The sequence below is a fragment of the Pundamilia nyererei genome, unplaced genomic scaffold, assembly GCF_000239375.1.
Source record: "Pundamilia nyererei isolate P.nyererei 1_Seehausen unplaced genomic scaffold, PunNye1.0 scaffold00177, whole genome shotgun sequence".
Lineage (NCBI taxonomy): Eukaryota > Metazoa > Chordata > Actinopteri > Cichliformes > Cichlidae > Pundamilia > Pundamilia nyererei.
In genome coordinates, this window is record NW_005187578.1 from 153,984 (window position 1) to 170,747 (window position 16,764).

Sequence of the window (16,764 nt, forward strand, 5' to 3'; positions counted from 1 at the left end):
CTCCTCAACATGTCTTGAACTTCTCCAGATGCCTGCTAATGAACTAACCGTTTGATTCAGGTGTGTTGACCCAGGGTGAGATCTAAAACCTGCAGGACACCGGCCCTCGAGGCCTGGAGTTCGACACCCCTGTCCTAAAAAGTACCTTCACATTAACAAATGTATCCCATCCCAACTAATACTACAAACAATGAAAATAATATTAGGGTCTACATTTTGTTTCGATCTGCCTATATAAAGAAACACAACAGAAAGTTGGTTAGACACCCAGAAATCCAGATGAGAACAGAGGTGTGACTATCTACAGGAAGCCAGCCAAATGCTGCTCTTACATGTGATCTGGTTTGTTGACACCACATGATGCTGGCACCTTTGGCTGTCTTTAAAGTGATTACTTTTAATGTTTGGAGTCAATAGACCACCATTGTGTGCAGAAACCAACTTTTTGGGTACTCGTGACACTTCAGTCCAAATCTATGGAACAAAACAGCTCACAGAAGATGTTTTCAAATCTAACGTCAAAACCTCCTTGATTGATTGAGGCATGTTAATTCTTAATAATCAACCCAAAACAATGTAAACCCAGTTCCATCTGCCCTACATCCTCCATATCCACTGTTTTGAAAACATGTGGATCAAAGATGTTATGCAGAGCCATATGGAGTTTAGGGATTTTGAGCTTATCCAAAATTATGGGAAGATCTCGCTAAGCCTGGGCTTTCTTATCAGCAACAGAACAGGTGTGGGAAAGATGGGAATGCTTCTCATCTTCTAAGCAAACAGGCATATAGACTTAATGTTTTGTCCCAGTAGGATGGAAGGACACTCAAAGAAATGTAACCCTCAGAATCCAAAATTTAACCTTGGACTATACCTGCTTTTTAAGGATGTGCTATTTTACTACATCCAAATTTAATGTTAAGTTTAAGCAAATTGGGCCAAAAAGGTCATTCTACCTGTTGTGTTCTGTGAGTTTTTGCTCCCTTGATGCACTTTACACCTCTTACTTCATATTTTAAAAGTACTACATCTAACTCGTGTTTAAACACTGGATCTCCGGGCCAATCTTTGACATAACGTGTGACATACACCAATGCAAATCAGAGTAGCAGGGAACCACCACTGCTAAGGAAGTCTCACCTTATAGCCTAAAAGGCACAGACTTCATTTTAACAGCTAGGTGATATAAAGAGGTCCAGCTAAACTTATACATGTTCATTATGGAAGTAAGTCTGCTAAGAGAAGCTCATCATTTGGCACTAACAGTCAGTAGAGTTACTCGAGTGTCACCTGCTATAGTTGTTCTTACCTGGCCATAGTCAGTGGCAAAGACAACAACACCTCCGGAGCAAGAGGACACGGTGCTGGGAAGGAACTGCTCATCCTCCCGTAACCACACCCGGTCGCCCTGCAGAGGAAGAAGAAAAGTTAGCTGAAGACTCTGAATCAAAATATGACATTTATACATTTGTCTCTAAACAATTAATCAGTGATTTTCTGTCATCAATGATATTGCATGAATGGGACCATTATATACAACCTACTACATTTCTTTTTTTAAACTGATAATTTACAAAGCAAAGGGCATCTTAATTTGTTGTTGACCCTCAACAGATCCTAACCACACCTATGCTATTACTGCATAACAGAATCATCTAAATAACTGAATTAAAACCCAAGAAACTGCTTCATGTAACCTAAAAACATTAGAACTCTCTCCTTTTAAATTATTTCACTTTTCGGTTTCAGATCAATCCAATCTTGTGACTCTACACAACAATGCTAACTGAGTAATGGGATCCACTTCTGCGTCTGGTGTTTTTTGTACAGCACTCTAGAAATCTCAGGGAGACAGAGAAACGTAACTTTATGACAGTATTTAAATAGACTATTTCAGAGGTCGTGCTGTTGGTATATTTTGTCCTTTGCTAAAGACACAGGCTTTCATGTTACCACGGCATGACCTTTCTCTGACCAAAAGCAGAGTCTCTGCTTTCATGAAAACACGGTAAGCTGTGCAGTGTTTAGTTTCAGAGGTCTCCACCTGCCGTCACCCAGGAGGCCAGTAAAGCTGCATGTTTATTGATGCTTTTTAGCGAGGAGTTCCTGAGAGGACTTTAAGACCTGCTGACCAGTCAAGTTTACTGCCACTGGTTTCTACAGCGTTTCTCCTTAGGGTTAACAGCTGGATATGAAATGACTAGAATTCCCCTATTCTTTTGTGTTTGTGGAGGATTAGCAGGGAATCTGTGGAATTTACAAGAGGAGGTCTGATTCTTAACTGCATGTTTAGACGGTTGAAACTTTGTTTGAATCGTTCTTTTGGCTTTGGAAACCTTTAAAAATAATAGCTTCACATCAAGAAAAGCTTTAGTTCAGACAGTGCAGATCATTGATGGATTCGTTTGTTTGATAGGACAGTTTCAGACTAGAAACCGGCCTCCCTGAAATACGACTGAGCTACAGAATCGAGGGGCCCTTCGAGTGGATTCCCTCCTAATCGCATAGCCACATGTGCTGTTGTTCATTAGCGTGACAGGCTAATGCTAATGGCAAAAACAAGCTCTGCAATTCACTGAGAGGCCCCTCCTCTCTCCGAGCTAGACATACATGTGACCTTTGACCCATGGGCCCTCAGACAGAGCTGCCCTGGTGCCGCAGAGAGGGGCACCTGGGTGGGAAAATGTTAGCAGATGAATGAATGACTGTGGAGTAAAACGTGCACACACAGAGTAAAGCTCAGCGTTGCAGTGTCAGCAGCAGATCAGAGGGGTGCTGCGTGTTGTTCTAAACCCCTGACCGCTCCTCTGTGCGGAGGGAAGCGGCACAGTTCAAACGGTCCTGGGATCTCCTGGTGAGATATAAATGTGGCAGTCAGAGGGACTCGAAAAGGAATTTCTCTTCTGATCCCAATTTGGTCATAAGAAGTCTTACAAAGAAACTGCTCATCATTCTTTACTTTGTTTGGCAAATTCTGAATGAAACCGTTGTTATATGAAGTCCTCAATTTCGTCTTTGTTTTAGTTGCTAGTTTTTGCATTCCTTGCTTCTTTTGTTTTGTCTGCCGTATTATTCAGACCTGCTTAAGTGACCGAACAAAAAGATAAGAGGGAGAAGAGGAAGGTCCCAAGAGTTTAAACCTTAAGTGTTTAAGATGCTTTTCTGCTTTTGCTGACCACCTGAATATTCTCCTCCTGTTTAACCGTCTGAATGAACTTTTCCTCTCACGGTTGTGTTGAAAGAAGTCCTCTCCACATGAAGATAAAACTCCATTTTGATATCTTCATCAGAAGATCGTTTACAGGCCTCAGAATATCCCAGCTTACATGAGGACCAAGAGTTTACCGTTGTTCTGGCTCATTTTACTCACATTATATTTAACCAGGCCTGTTACCAATGATCATGATGTATAAATCAGCCTCTCTCCCATCGCACCATGTATCTATATCCCCTTTCTGTTTTTTAAAATTATCATTTACCGGGTTGGGTTCGTGTTATGAATGAACACATTTTAACCCCAAACCATGACCCTCACGATTCCTGAACCTAAGTGAAAGCGAAATTAAGCGAGTGAAACAAAGGCAAAACACAAATGAGAGCTCTAAACAGAGGCTGGGCAGACAGCGGCGTCGGATTCTTTGGTGCTCCAGAAAAGAACCGAACAAAGGAAGGTGCTCCATTGTAACACGCACAAAGAGAAGGAGTGTGCTGTTTACCAGCCCGGGACATATGGACATTCCTGGTGTGCACCAGCACGGGAATCTGATGCTCGCACCAAGTTTGGATGTAGAAAGCAAAAGGAGGGTCTCCTTCCACCCACTGGCACACTTTTCAAGGCTCTTTTACCTCCAAAGACACCCCCAAATACACACATACATTCATTTTGTTTGTCCATCCTCTCTCTGCTGAGAGAAGAAAAAGAGGCATCCAGCACACATCTTATTATCCTTCCTCTCCCACCCCTCTTAATCTTCTCTGTATCTCCTCCTCCCTGAACTCTATCCCTACATGAACACACACACACACACACACACACACACACACACACACACACACACACAGGTACTACCCTCTTTCTAAACAAGGGATCTGGGCCAAAAGACTCCGCTTCACCTCCTCTCCGTCATTCATCACCATTGATTGCCTGAACTTTGAACATCAAAGATCTCATTGGTACTTTCCAAAGGACCTAAAGTTGCATCTGTTAATGGATGAAAACCACACAGAGTTAAAGGCTAATAAAGCTAGCAAATCACTCAAGAAGCACGTACCACGCTGCACAAAGCTTCAGTAACTGATATAAGGTGGGCTGGTTAAAGGGGAAATGGTCAAGAAGGTAATGTTTTTAAAACAGCAATACCACAAAAGTTAGGTGTATAATGCATATTTTTACTAGATTAGATCAAGTAGGCAGAGCAGAGGTTTCTCAGACGGCTGCACATAATTCCAACGTGCACGGAAGAGAGGAAAACTGTTCAGGCCAAACGTGTAACAGACATTTGGTGATTACATGTAAAGTCTTCCAAACACATGACTCAATGCAAACAAACAAAAAATCACTTCACATGCTGATGTACAAGCCTTCCAGCTGAAATTATTCCACACCTGTAGAGTCTCCTTATACCGCCAATAATCACAAATAAATCACAAGCTCATCATCGCCAATTAAAGGACATCCAAAGCAGTAAAGCTCAACTTCAATTAGGAGAGAGAACAAAAGAGGAAACGGTTGAAAAAGATGTTACTGTTACTGTAAATGATTCTGCCCATCAGTCATACTTTAGAAACAAATAATTCTTCATTGCTAGGAACAAGTTTAAACACATCATTAACAGGTTAAAACGCCAGCATTATTTACAGTACATAGAACATTACTGCGTTTCATCTTGTGGCGTTCATCAGGGTCACAACTGAAGCCAAACACACTGGTCTAGCAATAAAGGTGGTCTGTATGCAACAAGTGATAAGAGTTCAGAGCTCTTTAAAACGAACTCGTGATTTGATAACAGAGCATCAGTACCTGATAAGAGCACAACATGTGTTCCTGGTCTGTTGCAGACTACATAAAGACATGTAGTGCATCAGTTTCTTCTAATTAACTTTTCTTCAGGATCCAACCAATGGTTCAGATACCACAAAACTCAAATTATAAAGAAAGTTCTGTTGAAGCAGTCAGAGAATTTCAGCTCGTAAAAGCTTTCAAAACCACATCAACACAAAACCACCAGCCAAAATTAGGAAAAGTGAGACACCTGTACAAATCTGCAGTTACACTAATTTTCTATCACCACATTGACATGAAAGGAAGCGGGGCCTCGCCGAGCTAATGTCAACACATGAGCTGGGAAACGCTTGAGAGTCTCGACTGGGACTGGGAGCTGCGGATCAAAGCCCAGCTGTTACACCAGAAAGACCTCTGAGCCCCTCGGTCCAGCAAAACCTGAACAAACTCTCTCACACACTCAGAGGTGTCCGAGTATGACTGGTATGAACAGGCAGGATAATTACAGTGGGAAAGAAGCTGCTGAAGAATTATGTTGGATGCCCCCTTACACCAGAAAAGAGGTACAAGTTATTGGATATAGTGAGAAAGAAATAGCTTTGAGTCATAATTGGTTTTCTGAGGGTAGACACATGTTATAAGAAGTGCTTTGTGCATGGTTTTGGTGTTTTTGCAGGCTGTCTTATCCTATCAGATTAAAAATAATATATATAATAGTGAGATTCAACCTTCTATTTTTAGTCATTTTTGATTCATTAGGTTTAGAGCTTTATCCATCCTCCAACGTATAATATCTTCCGTAAACATGTTGGACGCATGTCTCAGTTATCCAGGGAGATGCTCTTTTCTGGCTGTTATCTCAATCCTGACACCTCCTCCTGGCCAGAGCCAAAACACCAACACAAACCTCCCACCCTGAAAGCTCTGGGAGTAGAATTGAAGCAGTCATCCATCGCCTGCGTGTATTTTCCCTGCGTAACCTCGACATGTGTGGCTAATACTCTCCCAGCAGGGAGCTGGGGAGGGGGGGGGCGAGGATATGTTCGGGGCTGGGAGCGTTCATACGCCATCGGTGTCGGGAATGAGCAGCTGCCTTGTTTGGGAGATTCCACTTCCTCTCCGACAACAAACTGAGTCTTGTGCTCGACCACAGCTACCCCCTCTATCAGCGCCGTCAATGCAAAAGCCTGTGAGGCTTTTTCTTTATCTTTTCGTGAGCATTAAAACTTTGGCTCAACACAACTGCTGGTATGTTCTCTGAAAGATGACCCGCTGCTGCTCCTGCAAACAAACGCCACTATTTTCTTCCATCTTCATTTATTCCTCTGACGTTCAACTGCTGTTAACAAATAGCTAGAATAAATGAAAAGCCTGCCTTTACACGTATGTATCTGCAAACGAGGAAGCAGCAGTCCAGTTGTTTTCTAGAAGAATCCGTGCAATGTGTTGCTGCTGCTGAACTTTGACCTCGTCTACACCAGTTGTTCTGAGACCAGGCACATCTCCAACAGCTGCAGTCCTCCATCAATGTTTGCAGTGAATCTATCCTACCACAGTATTCCTTCAGTCAACTCTGAAGCTCTAAAGAGAACTCAACGTTATGGCGGGTGTTAATGGCATCGTTGCCAGCGAGATGTCTGCACTGCTTCCCTGCATCAGTTACTTGTTGGCCGAGCCACTAGTGACAGTATACGGCTGACAGGCCGCTCAAACACCTGGTTATGGTCCATGTCAAATCTGCTCCCAGATTTCACACTTGTTTCCGATATATCTGAGGTGAAATCCGGGCAGAAACTGCCATAGCATAGCATCTGCACAAACAAGTACTTTAAACAGCTTTAGGAGTTTCCAGAGAGCTCAGTTATATAAAGGAAGGTCCAATTGTTTTGATAACGGATCTTTTCAACCATCGTCCCCAACCTTTTGAAGTAATTTTGACCTGACAAATAACACGCCTTACTCTGTGTTACAGACACCCCAAAAGATTTGTGCTTAACTTTTGGAGAGGTGAAATTTCCTATTTTATTAGACGGTGTTCAGTTCATCCATACAGCTTATGAATGCTGATAACCGGGCGCTCTTTTGACTAAATATAGTGACCTTTGGCTCCGCTGTCTGTCTATTTTTCACTCTGGTTGATATTCACTGATCTAAGATAGAAGATTCGTGTGCAGTCTTCATATAACATTTAGCATCTGACATCTTTGTTTCTTTGTTAACTGAAGAAAAGTGTTCAGGGTCTATACTGAAATGAAGAGTTTCATTTATTTACCTTTATTTTAGCAGGGAGAGACATTTAGATTAAATCTTTGTTATACAACAGAGACCTGGCAAAGCAGCAGCCGTACATCAGTGTTGATATATGATACTACCTCTAATCATCAGAATATGATACAGTCTGCCAAATGGTACTTTAATCTCGTCTCCAACCCTCAGTCGTCTCCACCTGCAGATCATCAGGTCCCCTCAGTCAGTCGAGTAGAGCGGATTATCTGCCCCTTGTTTATACAAGCCCCACATGCTCATCACACCATCCCCCTTAAACATCAGGCCGAGAAGAAACGAATGACGGGTAAAAGCAAAAAGAAAAGAAAACTGGTAATTTTTTAAAGTTCTGCACGACTGCGAATAGAAACAAAGCTGAACAACGGATCAGAAGTGCTGCGTCATGCACCGCTTATCTGAAGTCTAGAAGGCTTATGAACCCATTTTGATCTCAACTGTTCGAGCACATGATTCATGAGTACTTGAACCCTCAGAAGCAGGCATGCGGTTTCAAAACCTTACTAAATCTAAATTATTCTCTCTTCAGTGCTGAAAACATTATTCTGTGGCTTGAATTTGAATTTTCCACCACCTGATACTCACGCACAGCTATCACTCAAGAGTAAAGATAAACAGTGAGGCTGATCCTGCACCCCGTCTTACTCTGACCGTGATAGCAGGAGATTACAACAGACGGAGGGCAGGCCCAGATGCTTATTATCACGTCGGCTTTGTGAGAGACATTGTGTGTCCAGCAGATAGTGGTAATTTCCTGCAATGTGTCGTAGACGGCAGCTCCAGACCTTTTGTTTTGCTTTGTCTTTGGTGTGAGCAACCTGCTGGATGGATTAATTATTAACTGTTAGTGGGAAATACTTTTTACGACTTAGCAACTGTCACACGCTCACGTGATTTTGAATTTGTCTTCAGTTTATCAAGACGTGACATTTAAACTGCTGCTGAGGAAAGCCTCTGAGTGTTTGTCAGCCGAGTTGTGAGCTTAACGTGAGACGGATAAATTGTCTGAAAGTTTCCCCTACTTGAGGTGACGGTGGCAGTTGGAGAGTAAATCATTTTTACCGCAGAGAGATAATCTATGATTTCCACAAAGGTGAAAGTGCTTGATTTTTAAGCCACTTCAGAATAAAGTTTATTTTTTTGCAAACCATGTGCTCCCTGTGCTTCCCTGTGATGACAGTAAGTTACAAACAATGGAAACAATGCACACCTATAACTGCTCTCTGGGGAATGCAGCCAGGAGGAAGTCCACAAATTGACCTTGAACCTTTGCCAGCATGCGGTGCAGACCAATCACCTCGCAAAGCGTTTGTGGAGAACCAACCAGCACAAGCTCAGCGGAAGACGTTATTTAGATTTGAAAGACTGGACACACAGAGTGAGATCGGGGGATTGTGGGAACCGATTAGCCCGCTGTATTGACTTGCCTGGGAAAGCCTCACAACGTGTCACACACAGCAAAACAAACACACAAAGACAATTACACATGATTAAACCCAAGCACACTGACAGAAATACACACACTCGTCAGCGTGAACTCATTTATCAGATGCACACATTTCACTCACAACTGTATACGCGCAGTAATATCAATAAACAAACACGTTGCAATGCAAAACACATCCTATAAACTTGCAAACGTGCATTAACTCACACATGCAAACAAGCAAATCATACAAACTGCAGATGCACAAGCACAACGACTGCATGCGCACACACACACGTACTCTTACACCGACAAATCCAAACGCACACAGTTTTACGACCACGCAAACACAAGATCAGCTAAACATACTAAGAGGAATATGGACAACTGAACATGCATTTGGGAAAATTAGTCTGTCGGAGTCACGAAAAGCTTCACCGGTTAAAGAATTGTCACAAAAAAAACAGAGAAAACTGGGGGGGGGGGTTAGGTTAGGTTCATTCCCCCTATGGTGAGAGGGGGAATGAACCTAACATCCATGTGTTTGGACTGTGGGAGGATGCTGGAGGACGTGGAAAGACTCGTTGCAGACACAAACTACACACAAAAGAAACTCTACCATATCAAATATTAAACAAATACATACACATACTGTATGAGGCTGTAAAAGGGTTCTATGGGGAATGAATCACTTCGCACTTAGTGGCCCAGTTTTCCAGCCATGGAGACTGCTACTTGATCCAAAAAGCATCATATTTCTGTCATCATCCCTGCAGCCTTCAGCACAGCTAAAAATAACAGTTACTTTACATATTGAGTATTTTAAAAGCTTCGGTTTGTTTTTCATTATGTTGATTGGAGACATGTGAAACCAATTTTCCTTTAACGAGCTTTGATGTTCTTCCATCTTTCTTAAAAAGCAGTCTAATCTCAGCCTATCGTTTAGGGAACGTTCTTATGTAACTCACTGAGGATGGAAGTTTACATTATCAAAGTCTGCTACAAAACTACTTGTTGTTTTTCCTTTTTTCCCCCCTTTAGCTTCAAGCAAAACTCAATTCACAAGAGTTATAGGAAGTACAGAGTTGCACGGGGAAAATGTAATTGTCTTCTTTGAAGCCGCTATACGGACCAAATCTTGGAAATGGTTCAGCACTGTAAGTGACGTCCCCACCGGTGGCTCGATCAGCGCTGAATACACTTCATCTGTCATAATAACTGCTGCCTTTACATGAGCTCCTTCTTATTGAATTTCCAGTGCTTAATGCACCTTAATTAGACGTTACTTAACCACCCGGCTCAGTGAGCAGTGCCACGTATTACTGTGCCCTGAGCTGAGTGTGTCTGCTGAAGCCTGCGAGTCCTGACACATGACATGTCATTTCTTCTGAGAGCGGAGAAGTTTTATTAACGTGAATAAATTGGGAGTGTGGGATTTTTGGAAGGCGAGTCTGGATGGATGTAAGGATAAAACCTAAAACTGTTGCACGATGTGTAGAGACACTGCACAATTATTCATGAGTTTAAAGATGTTTTGTTTTTGGTCGTCTGAATTAGGCTTTTAAATATGAGTCTTCCACTTATCCAAGTTCTCAAAAAGACATGAAGATGAGCACAGAACTACTAAACTAAACTAAACGAGACAGAAAGAGGGAGAAAAATGAACTATTAATGCACCAGATATCCCCCTCTGTGTGCGGCTCCTTGATGTGGCAGCAGAACAACAGAGTCCCATCACAGCCAAATCGCACCCACTCAGCTTGTAAGACAGACATTGAATAGTCAAATTCCCGCTTTCCATGGCTGTTCGCTAGCACAGGGGTAAATGGAACCATGTGTGTGGCCCTGCAGACACATCGTACTGAATATTCTGAAGGTTTTTCCCGCAATCCAGTGAAAAAGTGTGTTTTTTTCCCCCTGGCATCTTTATTCAAACAGGCCATAGATCCAGTTTTGCTCATCTATGACACAAACTTCTTCTCAGTAAAGCGATTCACTGTCGAGACCCGTGAAGGCTTCAATCGACAGTTCTGAAGCTTTCTGTGTTTACGAGGACAAACAGGCCCGTGCATTATGGAAGGAAGTCGGAGGTTGCAGAGGCTTTTTCTGGGATAACTAATGTTGATGATCATGATGATGGATAAAGGAGAACTGTGATTATCACACTAAAAAACACACCGACATATGCAGAAGTACAGAAAAAAAAACAGTCTGCACACACACAGGCTCTGCTCGTATATGATCTGTGACCCATTACACAGACATGAGCAGCAGCCATAAAACACACACGGCTCCGCTCGCAGCGGCCAATCGGATGCTGCGAGGAGCTGCTGACTTGACTGAGTTTAGATAATGTTTCTGATTAGATTTTCATGCACCGCAGTAATCAGAGCGCTGGCTGTATTCTGACTCTGATGCTCTGTGGAAAAAGGCTTTTTGTTTTTATGAGGTGTTTATAGAACTACTGCACACTGCATTCCTGTTTACAGCACACTGAGAAATGACCGTAGATGTTTTAGTCACTTGCGTTTTCCTCCAGCGGCCAATTTCAAACTCGATCTCACATTATTGTTTTCATGCCATTTTCACCATTTAAACGAGCCCTCCTGATTTAAACAAACCGTAAATCCAAACACTAAATTATAAATCGATGGAGGTGCAGACATTGTGTTGTATACAGTACATTGTTTGATTGCGTTTTATTAATTGCTGCTATGTTTGGCTCATTCTATGGAAATCCCATTCTGACCACCTCCACATGCACTTTCACCCTGGACGTCAAGCACACAGCAAACGTCCTTTTTTGTATCAAAACTTTTACGGCCAATCTGCAGTGCAGACTAGGGTTGGGATGATTTTAGGATTTCAAACTCAGTACCAATACCCAAGAACACACTTGAGACTCCAAACCCTTTTCAATACCACAGGCATTTTTATCCCTGTGACAAACATCGTTGGGGGGGGGTCACATTTCAGCAGATAAAACAAAAAGCAACAGTGTGAACCGACTGTAGTAGAAGCTCTGTGCTAGAGGCTCGGCAGTACCGTTTTATCTTGATGAGGAAATTGCATAAATGACTCTTTTATGAAAGTTTTACTGATAAATATCAGCGAACTCTGCATACATGGTCAAGGAAAAGCAAGCATAAATATAAAAATGAGCCAACGGAAATCTGTTTTATGACATTCACTCAGGACTTGCAGCTTTCACTGACCACAGGATCAACTTTTAACAAGCTCCCTCTGCTTGCTTTTCACTCCTGTGCCTTATTTTATGGTTTATGACGTCATCATAGCTCAGTGGCTTTGTGGTTGGAATATACTTAGAGTCCAGACTCAGCTTAGAGATGGTAAACATTTAGAGAGCAAGTGTGTGGGTTTTTCTTCCCTTTTCCCCCTTCAGGCGAGTGGAAGTTCATCCAGCATCAGTTTACTCAGAGGGAATCTTCTTAGCCAGAAACTAGCTGCTTTTAAAACATATGGAATCAGGAATGATTCAAATTTACCCCGTTTTTCACTTTAAAACGTGTTGCAGTCGAGCTGCCTTCGCTCAATTCTAATGCAGCTCATAAATTTAATTTATGAAGATGGACACTTGGTTTACAAGGCAGGAGAGGACATCAATAAGCTCTCTGCTTATGAGGATGTGTAAGGACACAAGTTCTCTCTGACTGTGGTGGGATGGTACCTGAGCCGAAGATAACACACAGCTAACACACATTGCTAACAACAATTCTGTATTGAACCTGGCCAAAATATACAAAAACAAGGTTTTAAGTTACATCCTTAACCAATCTTGGGCTTTCAAGTTTTGGACACTAAGTAGACAGAAATTATTACAAATGAAAAAACCCACCTAAAAATATTAAAGAATATTAGGGCATAATATTCCAGCGGCATAAAAGCCAAGCACTTTAGGTTGGCTCCAAAAAATAGTTTTGTCTCTATAGTTTTGCCCTTAATGACAACAGGATGGGGCTGAAATGTTTGCATACACCTCGCCTGTATTAAGACTTAGAGTCATGCAGATTCACGGTTGGCTCCGCTGAGCCATTTCTTCTTGTTCGGCATTCGTTTTCACAAAAAAACACCCGAAGGAGTCCGCTCGCTTCGTGCAAAATTACAAGAACATTTTGTTTTGGCTCTTACAAATATAAAAGCCGAACTTGAGCTCTATAAATACAAAGAGGTGATGTCATGTCTTTAGCTTAGCTATGTGCAGTTTTTATTTTGATTCATTTCTGTAAAGGTTTGGTTTGAGCTAGAAATGGTAGTAATATTTTTCGGGTGTATCCATAAGTATGGATATATCCATATAGGTATATATCCTGATGTATCCGAACAAAATGCAAAGATCAAGACAGCAGAGCAGCAAAGAAACTGGGAAATAAATCCTATTCTAAAGTAAACAGTGTGAGGAAGCACAGCTTTGGTATCAATGGTTCAAATTTTCAGGCTGACCATAAAATGTGAGAAAAAAAAATGAAAAAACAAGCTCAAAACCCAGTGAACTGTACATAACACCTGGTAGGCTTAAATTATTAACAACGCCGTTGTCAGCAGGGGTCAGAGGTCCCGGCACGCAGCGCACTCCGATGTCAGGGAGTGGACGTGAGCAGAGGTGTTGACTGGAAGCTCCACAGGAAGCAGCTGCTCATCAGCAGACCATCTTCCTGCTGTCAGTGATCAAAAACAACGTGCACAAAGAGACGAGAGGAAAAGGTATCCTCACACTCGTGAAAGTGATACTCGCTAAACAGGACTGCACATCTCAAGAGAGCCGATTAATTAAAAGGCCCATTCATCCACATTTAAAAAGGCATATTTCAGAAAGCCTTTAGGCCTTAAATAAATGCATGAATAACACTTTCCCACACTAAATTCTTAAAACTTCAGAGACGTGTATGTCTGGGAGATGAAGCTCTCAGTATTCTCCTTCAGCTGCTTGGTGGATAATTAAAAGGCATGTCGCTGTGGATCTGGAGAGCAGCTGTGGGGTGGATACATGTGAGTTTGCAGCTGACTCGGGAGAGACTTGGAACCTCTTTTGGTTGGAAGACAATCAAACCGCCAGGGGGAAAACACAAGTACGCTGTTTCATGAGCTGAGAACAAGAAACAGCACTCGGCCGGGCACTGCAAACAGGACAGAAGGCAGAGCCACAGAGAGGTGTCACTGTCGTGAAATGCCTCAGCAAACACAGGTCAGTGAATCTGATGCCAATTAAATATGTTTCTGCCCGTTTGTTTCTGTTAGGGACTCAGCGTGCTGAAGAACTTCAGCTTTTCCAACTATATGTGTACTTACTGTCAATATTAATAACAGAATCCCAAAAATGTAATAAATAAATATAGTTTGGAGTGGACTCGAGGCCTCTTCAAGCAATACACAATATTCACTGTATTCATGTTTTACCCGCTTATATCCAACTAGGGTAGCAGTCGCCCCCCCAAACCTCCTCTGGGGTGAGATGCGGGACACGCACAGGGACCAAATCAGCTGTCTCACCTGACTTCCCTGTTTTAGCCAAGCTGTCACCAAAAAAAAAGAACCAAGTCTTGTAATCATAAATCACTGTGCAGTCGTATGACTCGGGTGGAGGGACGTCTGAATATAAAAATACAGTTCTCTGTTAGTACTTACTAGGACGGATGCCCAAATACTACGCACAGTTTACTTCTAACCTTAACAGGAGGAAACCTTACCAGCCTACAATAAAGACCACCTTCAGTCGGGCCAATCAGGAAACAGTTAGTTTATGTGGGAGAAGAAAATATACCGCAGTGCTGTAGGTCAGACACCCGGTTAATCTGCAGTTAGGACAGTGCAGATAAGTGTTCTTCTGAGTGTGTTACTGCTAACAGATGAGTGCAGTAAAGCTTAATTTATAGTTCTGTGTTGAATCACCTACGCTGTAGCCTGACATACACCTTTTCCAGAAGGGTAACTACATATTCCAGCAATGCAGACTACATCAACTGTGGTTGGTCTGCTTTATTTGCTTTGCACGTGCATAATCCCTCTGTCAAACTGGACCTTTTTGTAAACAGTATGCACACGTAGCAGTGATGGAAGCTCACATTAAACAGATATGACATGGGAGTATATGACATCAACGTAAACCAAAAGCACAGAAGCTCCACCCACCTGCTGTTCAAACCTTCTGTTTGAAGGTTCAGCGAGGAGCAGCCAATGAGAAGATGAGCATAAAGGGCTTGTTTTAGAAACAATAAGACCTGACAGTCTGCACAAAGACCAGTATCGGATTATTTCCGAGTAACTTTCCAAGTTAAGTTACTTGGAAAGTTGCTATAGTAGTTTTGCATGGTTCGCATAAATTTGAGGATTAACATAACCGGTCAATTTTAAACAGATTTAAGGCACATTTCATGTGCCATTTTCTAATTTCCTAATTTTTGTGTATAGACTCAAATAATTTTGAGGTCCTCTCTCTTTCAGTGTCTCAGTAACAGAAATTATTGATCAATATCTAACAGCTCCAAGTCCAACAGGATAAACTCAGAGCAGCAGAACTGTTCAGTAAGCATGATGCACCGAGCAGTTTGAAAGGTTAGATTTTCATAGGAGCCACAAAAAGACGGATTTGGAAATGTTTCGAAATATTGGCAGATTTCCAGGATGAATCAGTCTGCGTTACAAGCCAACCAGAAGCCCAGGAAACATCACTCTGGATGTCACGCTGATTCCTGTAACTGCACTAATAACAGTTTACCTTCTCATCTCGCTCCTACAAGTGGGTGTCGTTTCAACGGGTAATCTGACAGTCCCACCACGTGTCAACACCGTGACATCTTCAGCTGAAGCAAAAGTGAGGGAAGCATGCAGGAATTTCACAATGACTGAACATCTGTGGATACTTTACTGTCGTTCCCAGACAGGCTTCAACTGTTTTTTCCCAATAAGTGCAGTTGCTTAATAAAATTTGCTCTTGGCTGTTTGTGTCTGGACATGTTTGACGGGAGCCTTTCTGGATGAATTTATATTATTTGCTAATCGAACTTGACTGACTCAGCGGGGTGTGTAAGGTTTCACCGCTCTGCCGCTGCCACCAACAGAGATGGTCAGACTCAGATTATTTTTATCTTATGCCAAAATGAGGAAAAACCCCGAGACACAACATGCAGCTCTACTTTTGTTACAATATTTCCTGTAATTGAAACTTACCCCCACCCCTAATATATTTTCAAGAATGAGATAAGCACAGGTTATGAGACTAAACAACAACTACAATAGTTCTTTGTAGGCTGAAAATGTGCCGCAACCTGTACAACAAGCCTTTGAGGCAAAACTGTAATATCACAGCCAGTCGAAACTGTCAGTTAAACACTTAAAATGACATCTTAACAAGTCATGTACTTTGTTTTTTTACTACACAACCTTAGCAGAGAACTTTACTGTGAAAGTAGAATGGGAGGCAGAGCCCTCAGCCTTCAGGCTCCTCTCCTCAGGAACCAGCTCCCAGTTTGGATGCAGTCAACAGACGTCGTCTCTACTTTTGAGATTAGGCTTCAAACATTCCTTTTTGATAAGTTGGTTAGCGCTACAAACCACTCCTTCATTCTTCTTAGTAACCTCATACGATGCAATGAGTAGCTCTGCTTGCTTTACCTCCCCAAGCAGACTCTTTCTGAGCCTGGTTCTGTCACAGGTTAAAAGGTGGTTTCTCCTTCACGCTGTCACAAAGTGCTGCTCCAGGGGGATTATTAGCTTTCTCTATATATAATACTGTAAAGGCCTTCATCATTCCATGCAATGTACTCTGGGATGACTTTAAACTATAAAAATAAATAAATACATAAGCAAAGAGTGTAAATCAGGAGGGAGCAGCAGCTAAAACTACTTAAAATTTCATTGCTAAAAACGGAAAATGTGTAAAAACCCGGCAGCTGCATGCTCAGAGTTTAATGGAGCTTATAAAAATAGTTTCAGAATCTATCCACATCTATTCATAGTTTCAGACATAACATCGAACTTCTAATTTTATATATTTAAAAACAAAATTCAGTACATCAGACTCGTGTATTCACTTTAA

At 42.0% G+C, this 16,764-nt stretch overlaps 1 protein-coding gene across 1 annotated transcript in view; it reads right to left on the reverse strand.

The window, feature by feature from the left end:
- The window catches only part of myo10 (myosin X), a 122,725-nt gene that overhangs the window by 83,199 nt on the left and 22,762 nt on the right, over positions 1-16,764 (reverse strand). Inside the window, exon 2 of the mRNA XM_013914185.1 lies at positions 1,310-1,408. Coding sequence (XP_013769639.1) covers positions 1,310-1,408 — 99 coding nt within the window. The remainder of the gene's footprint in view (positions 1-1,309; positions 1,409-16,764) is intronic.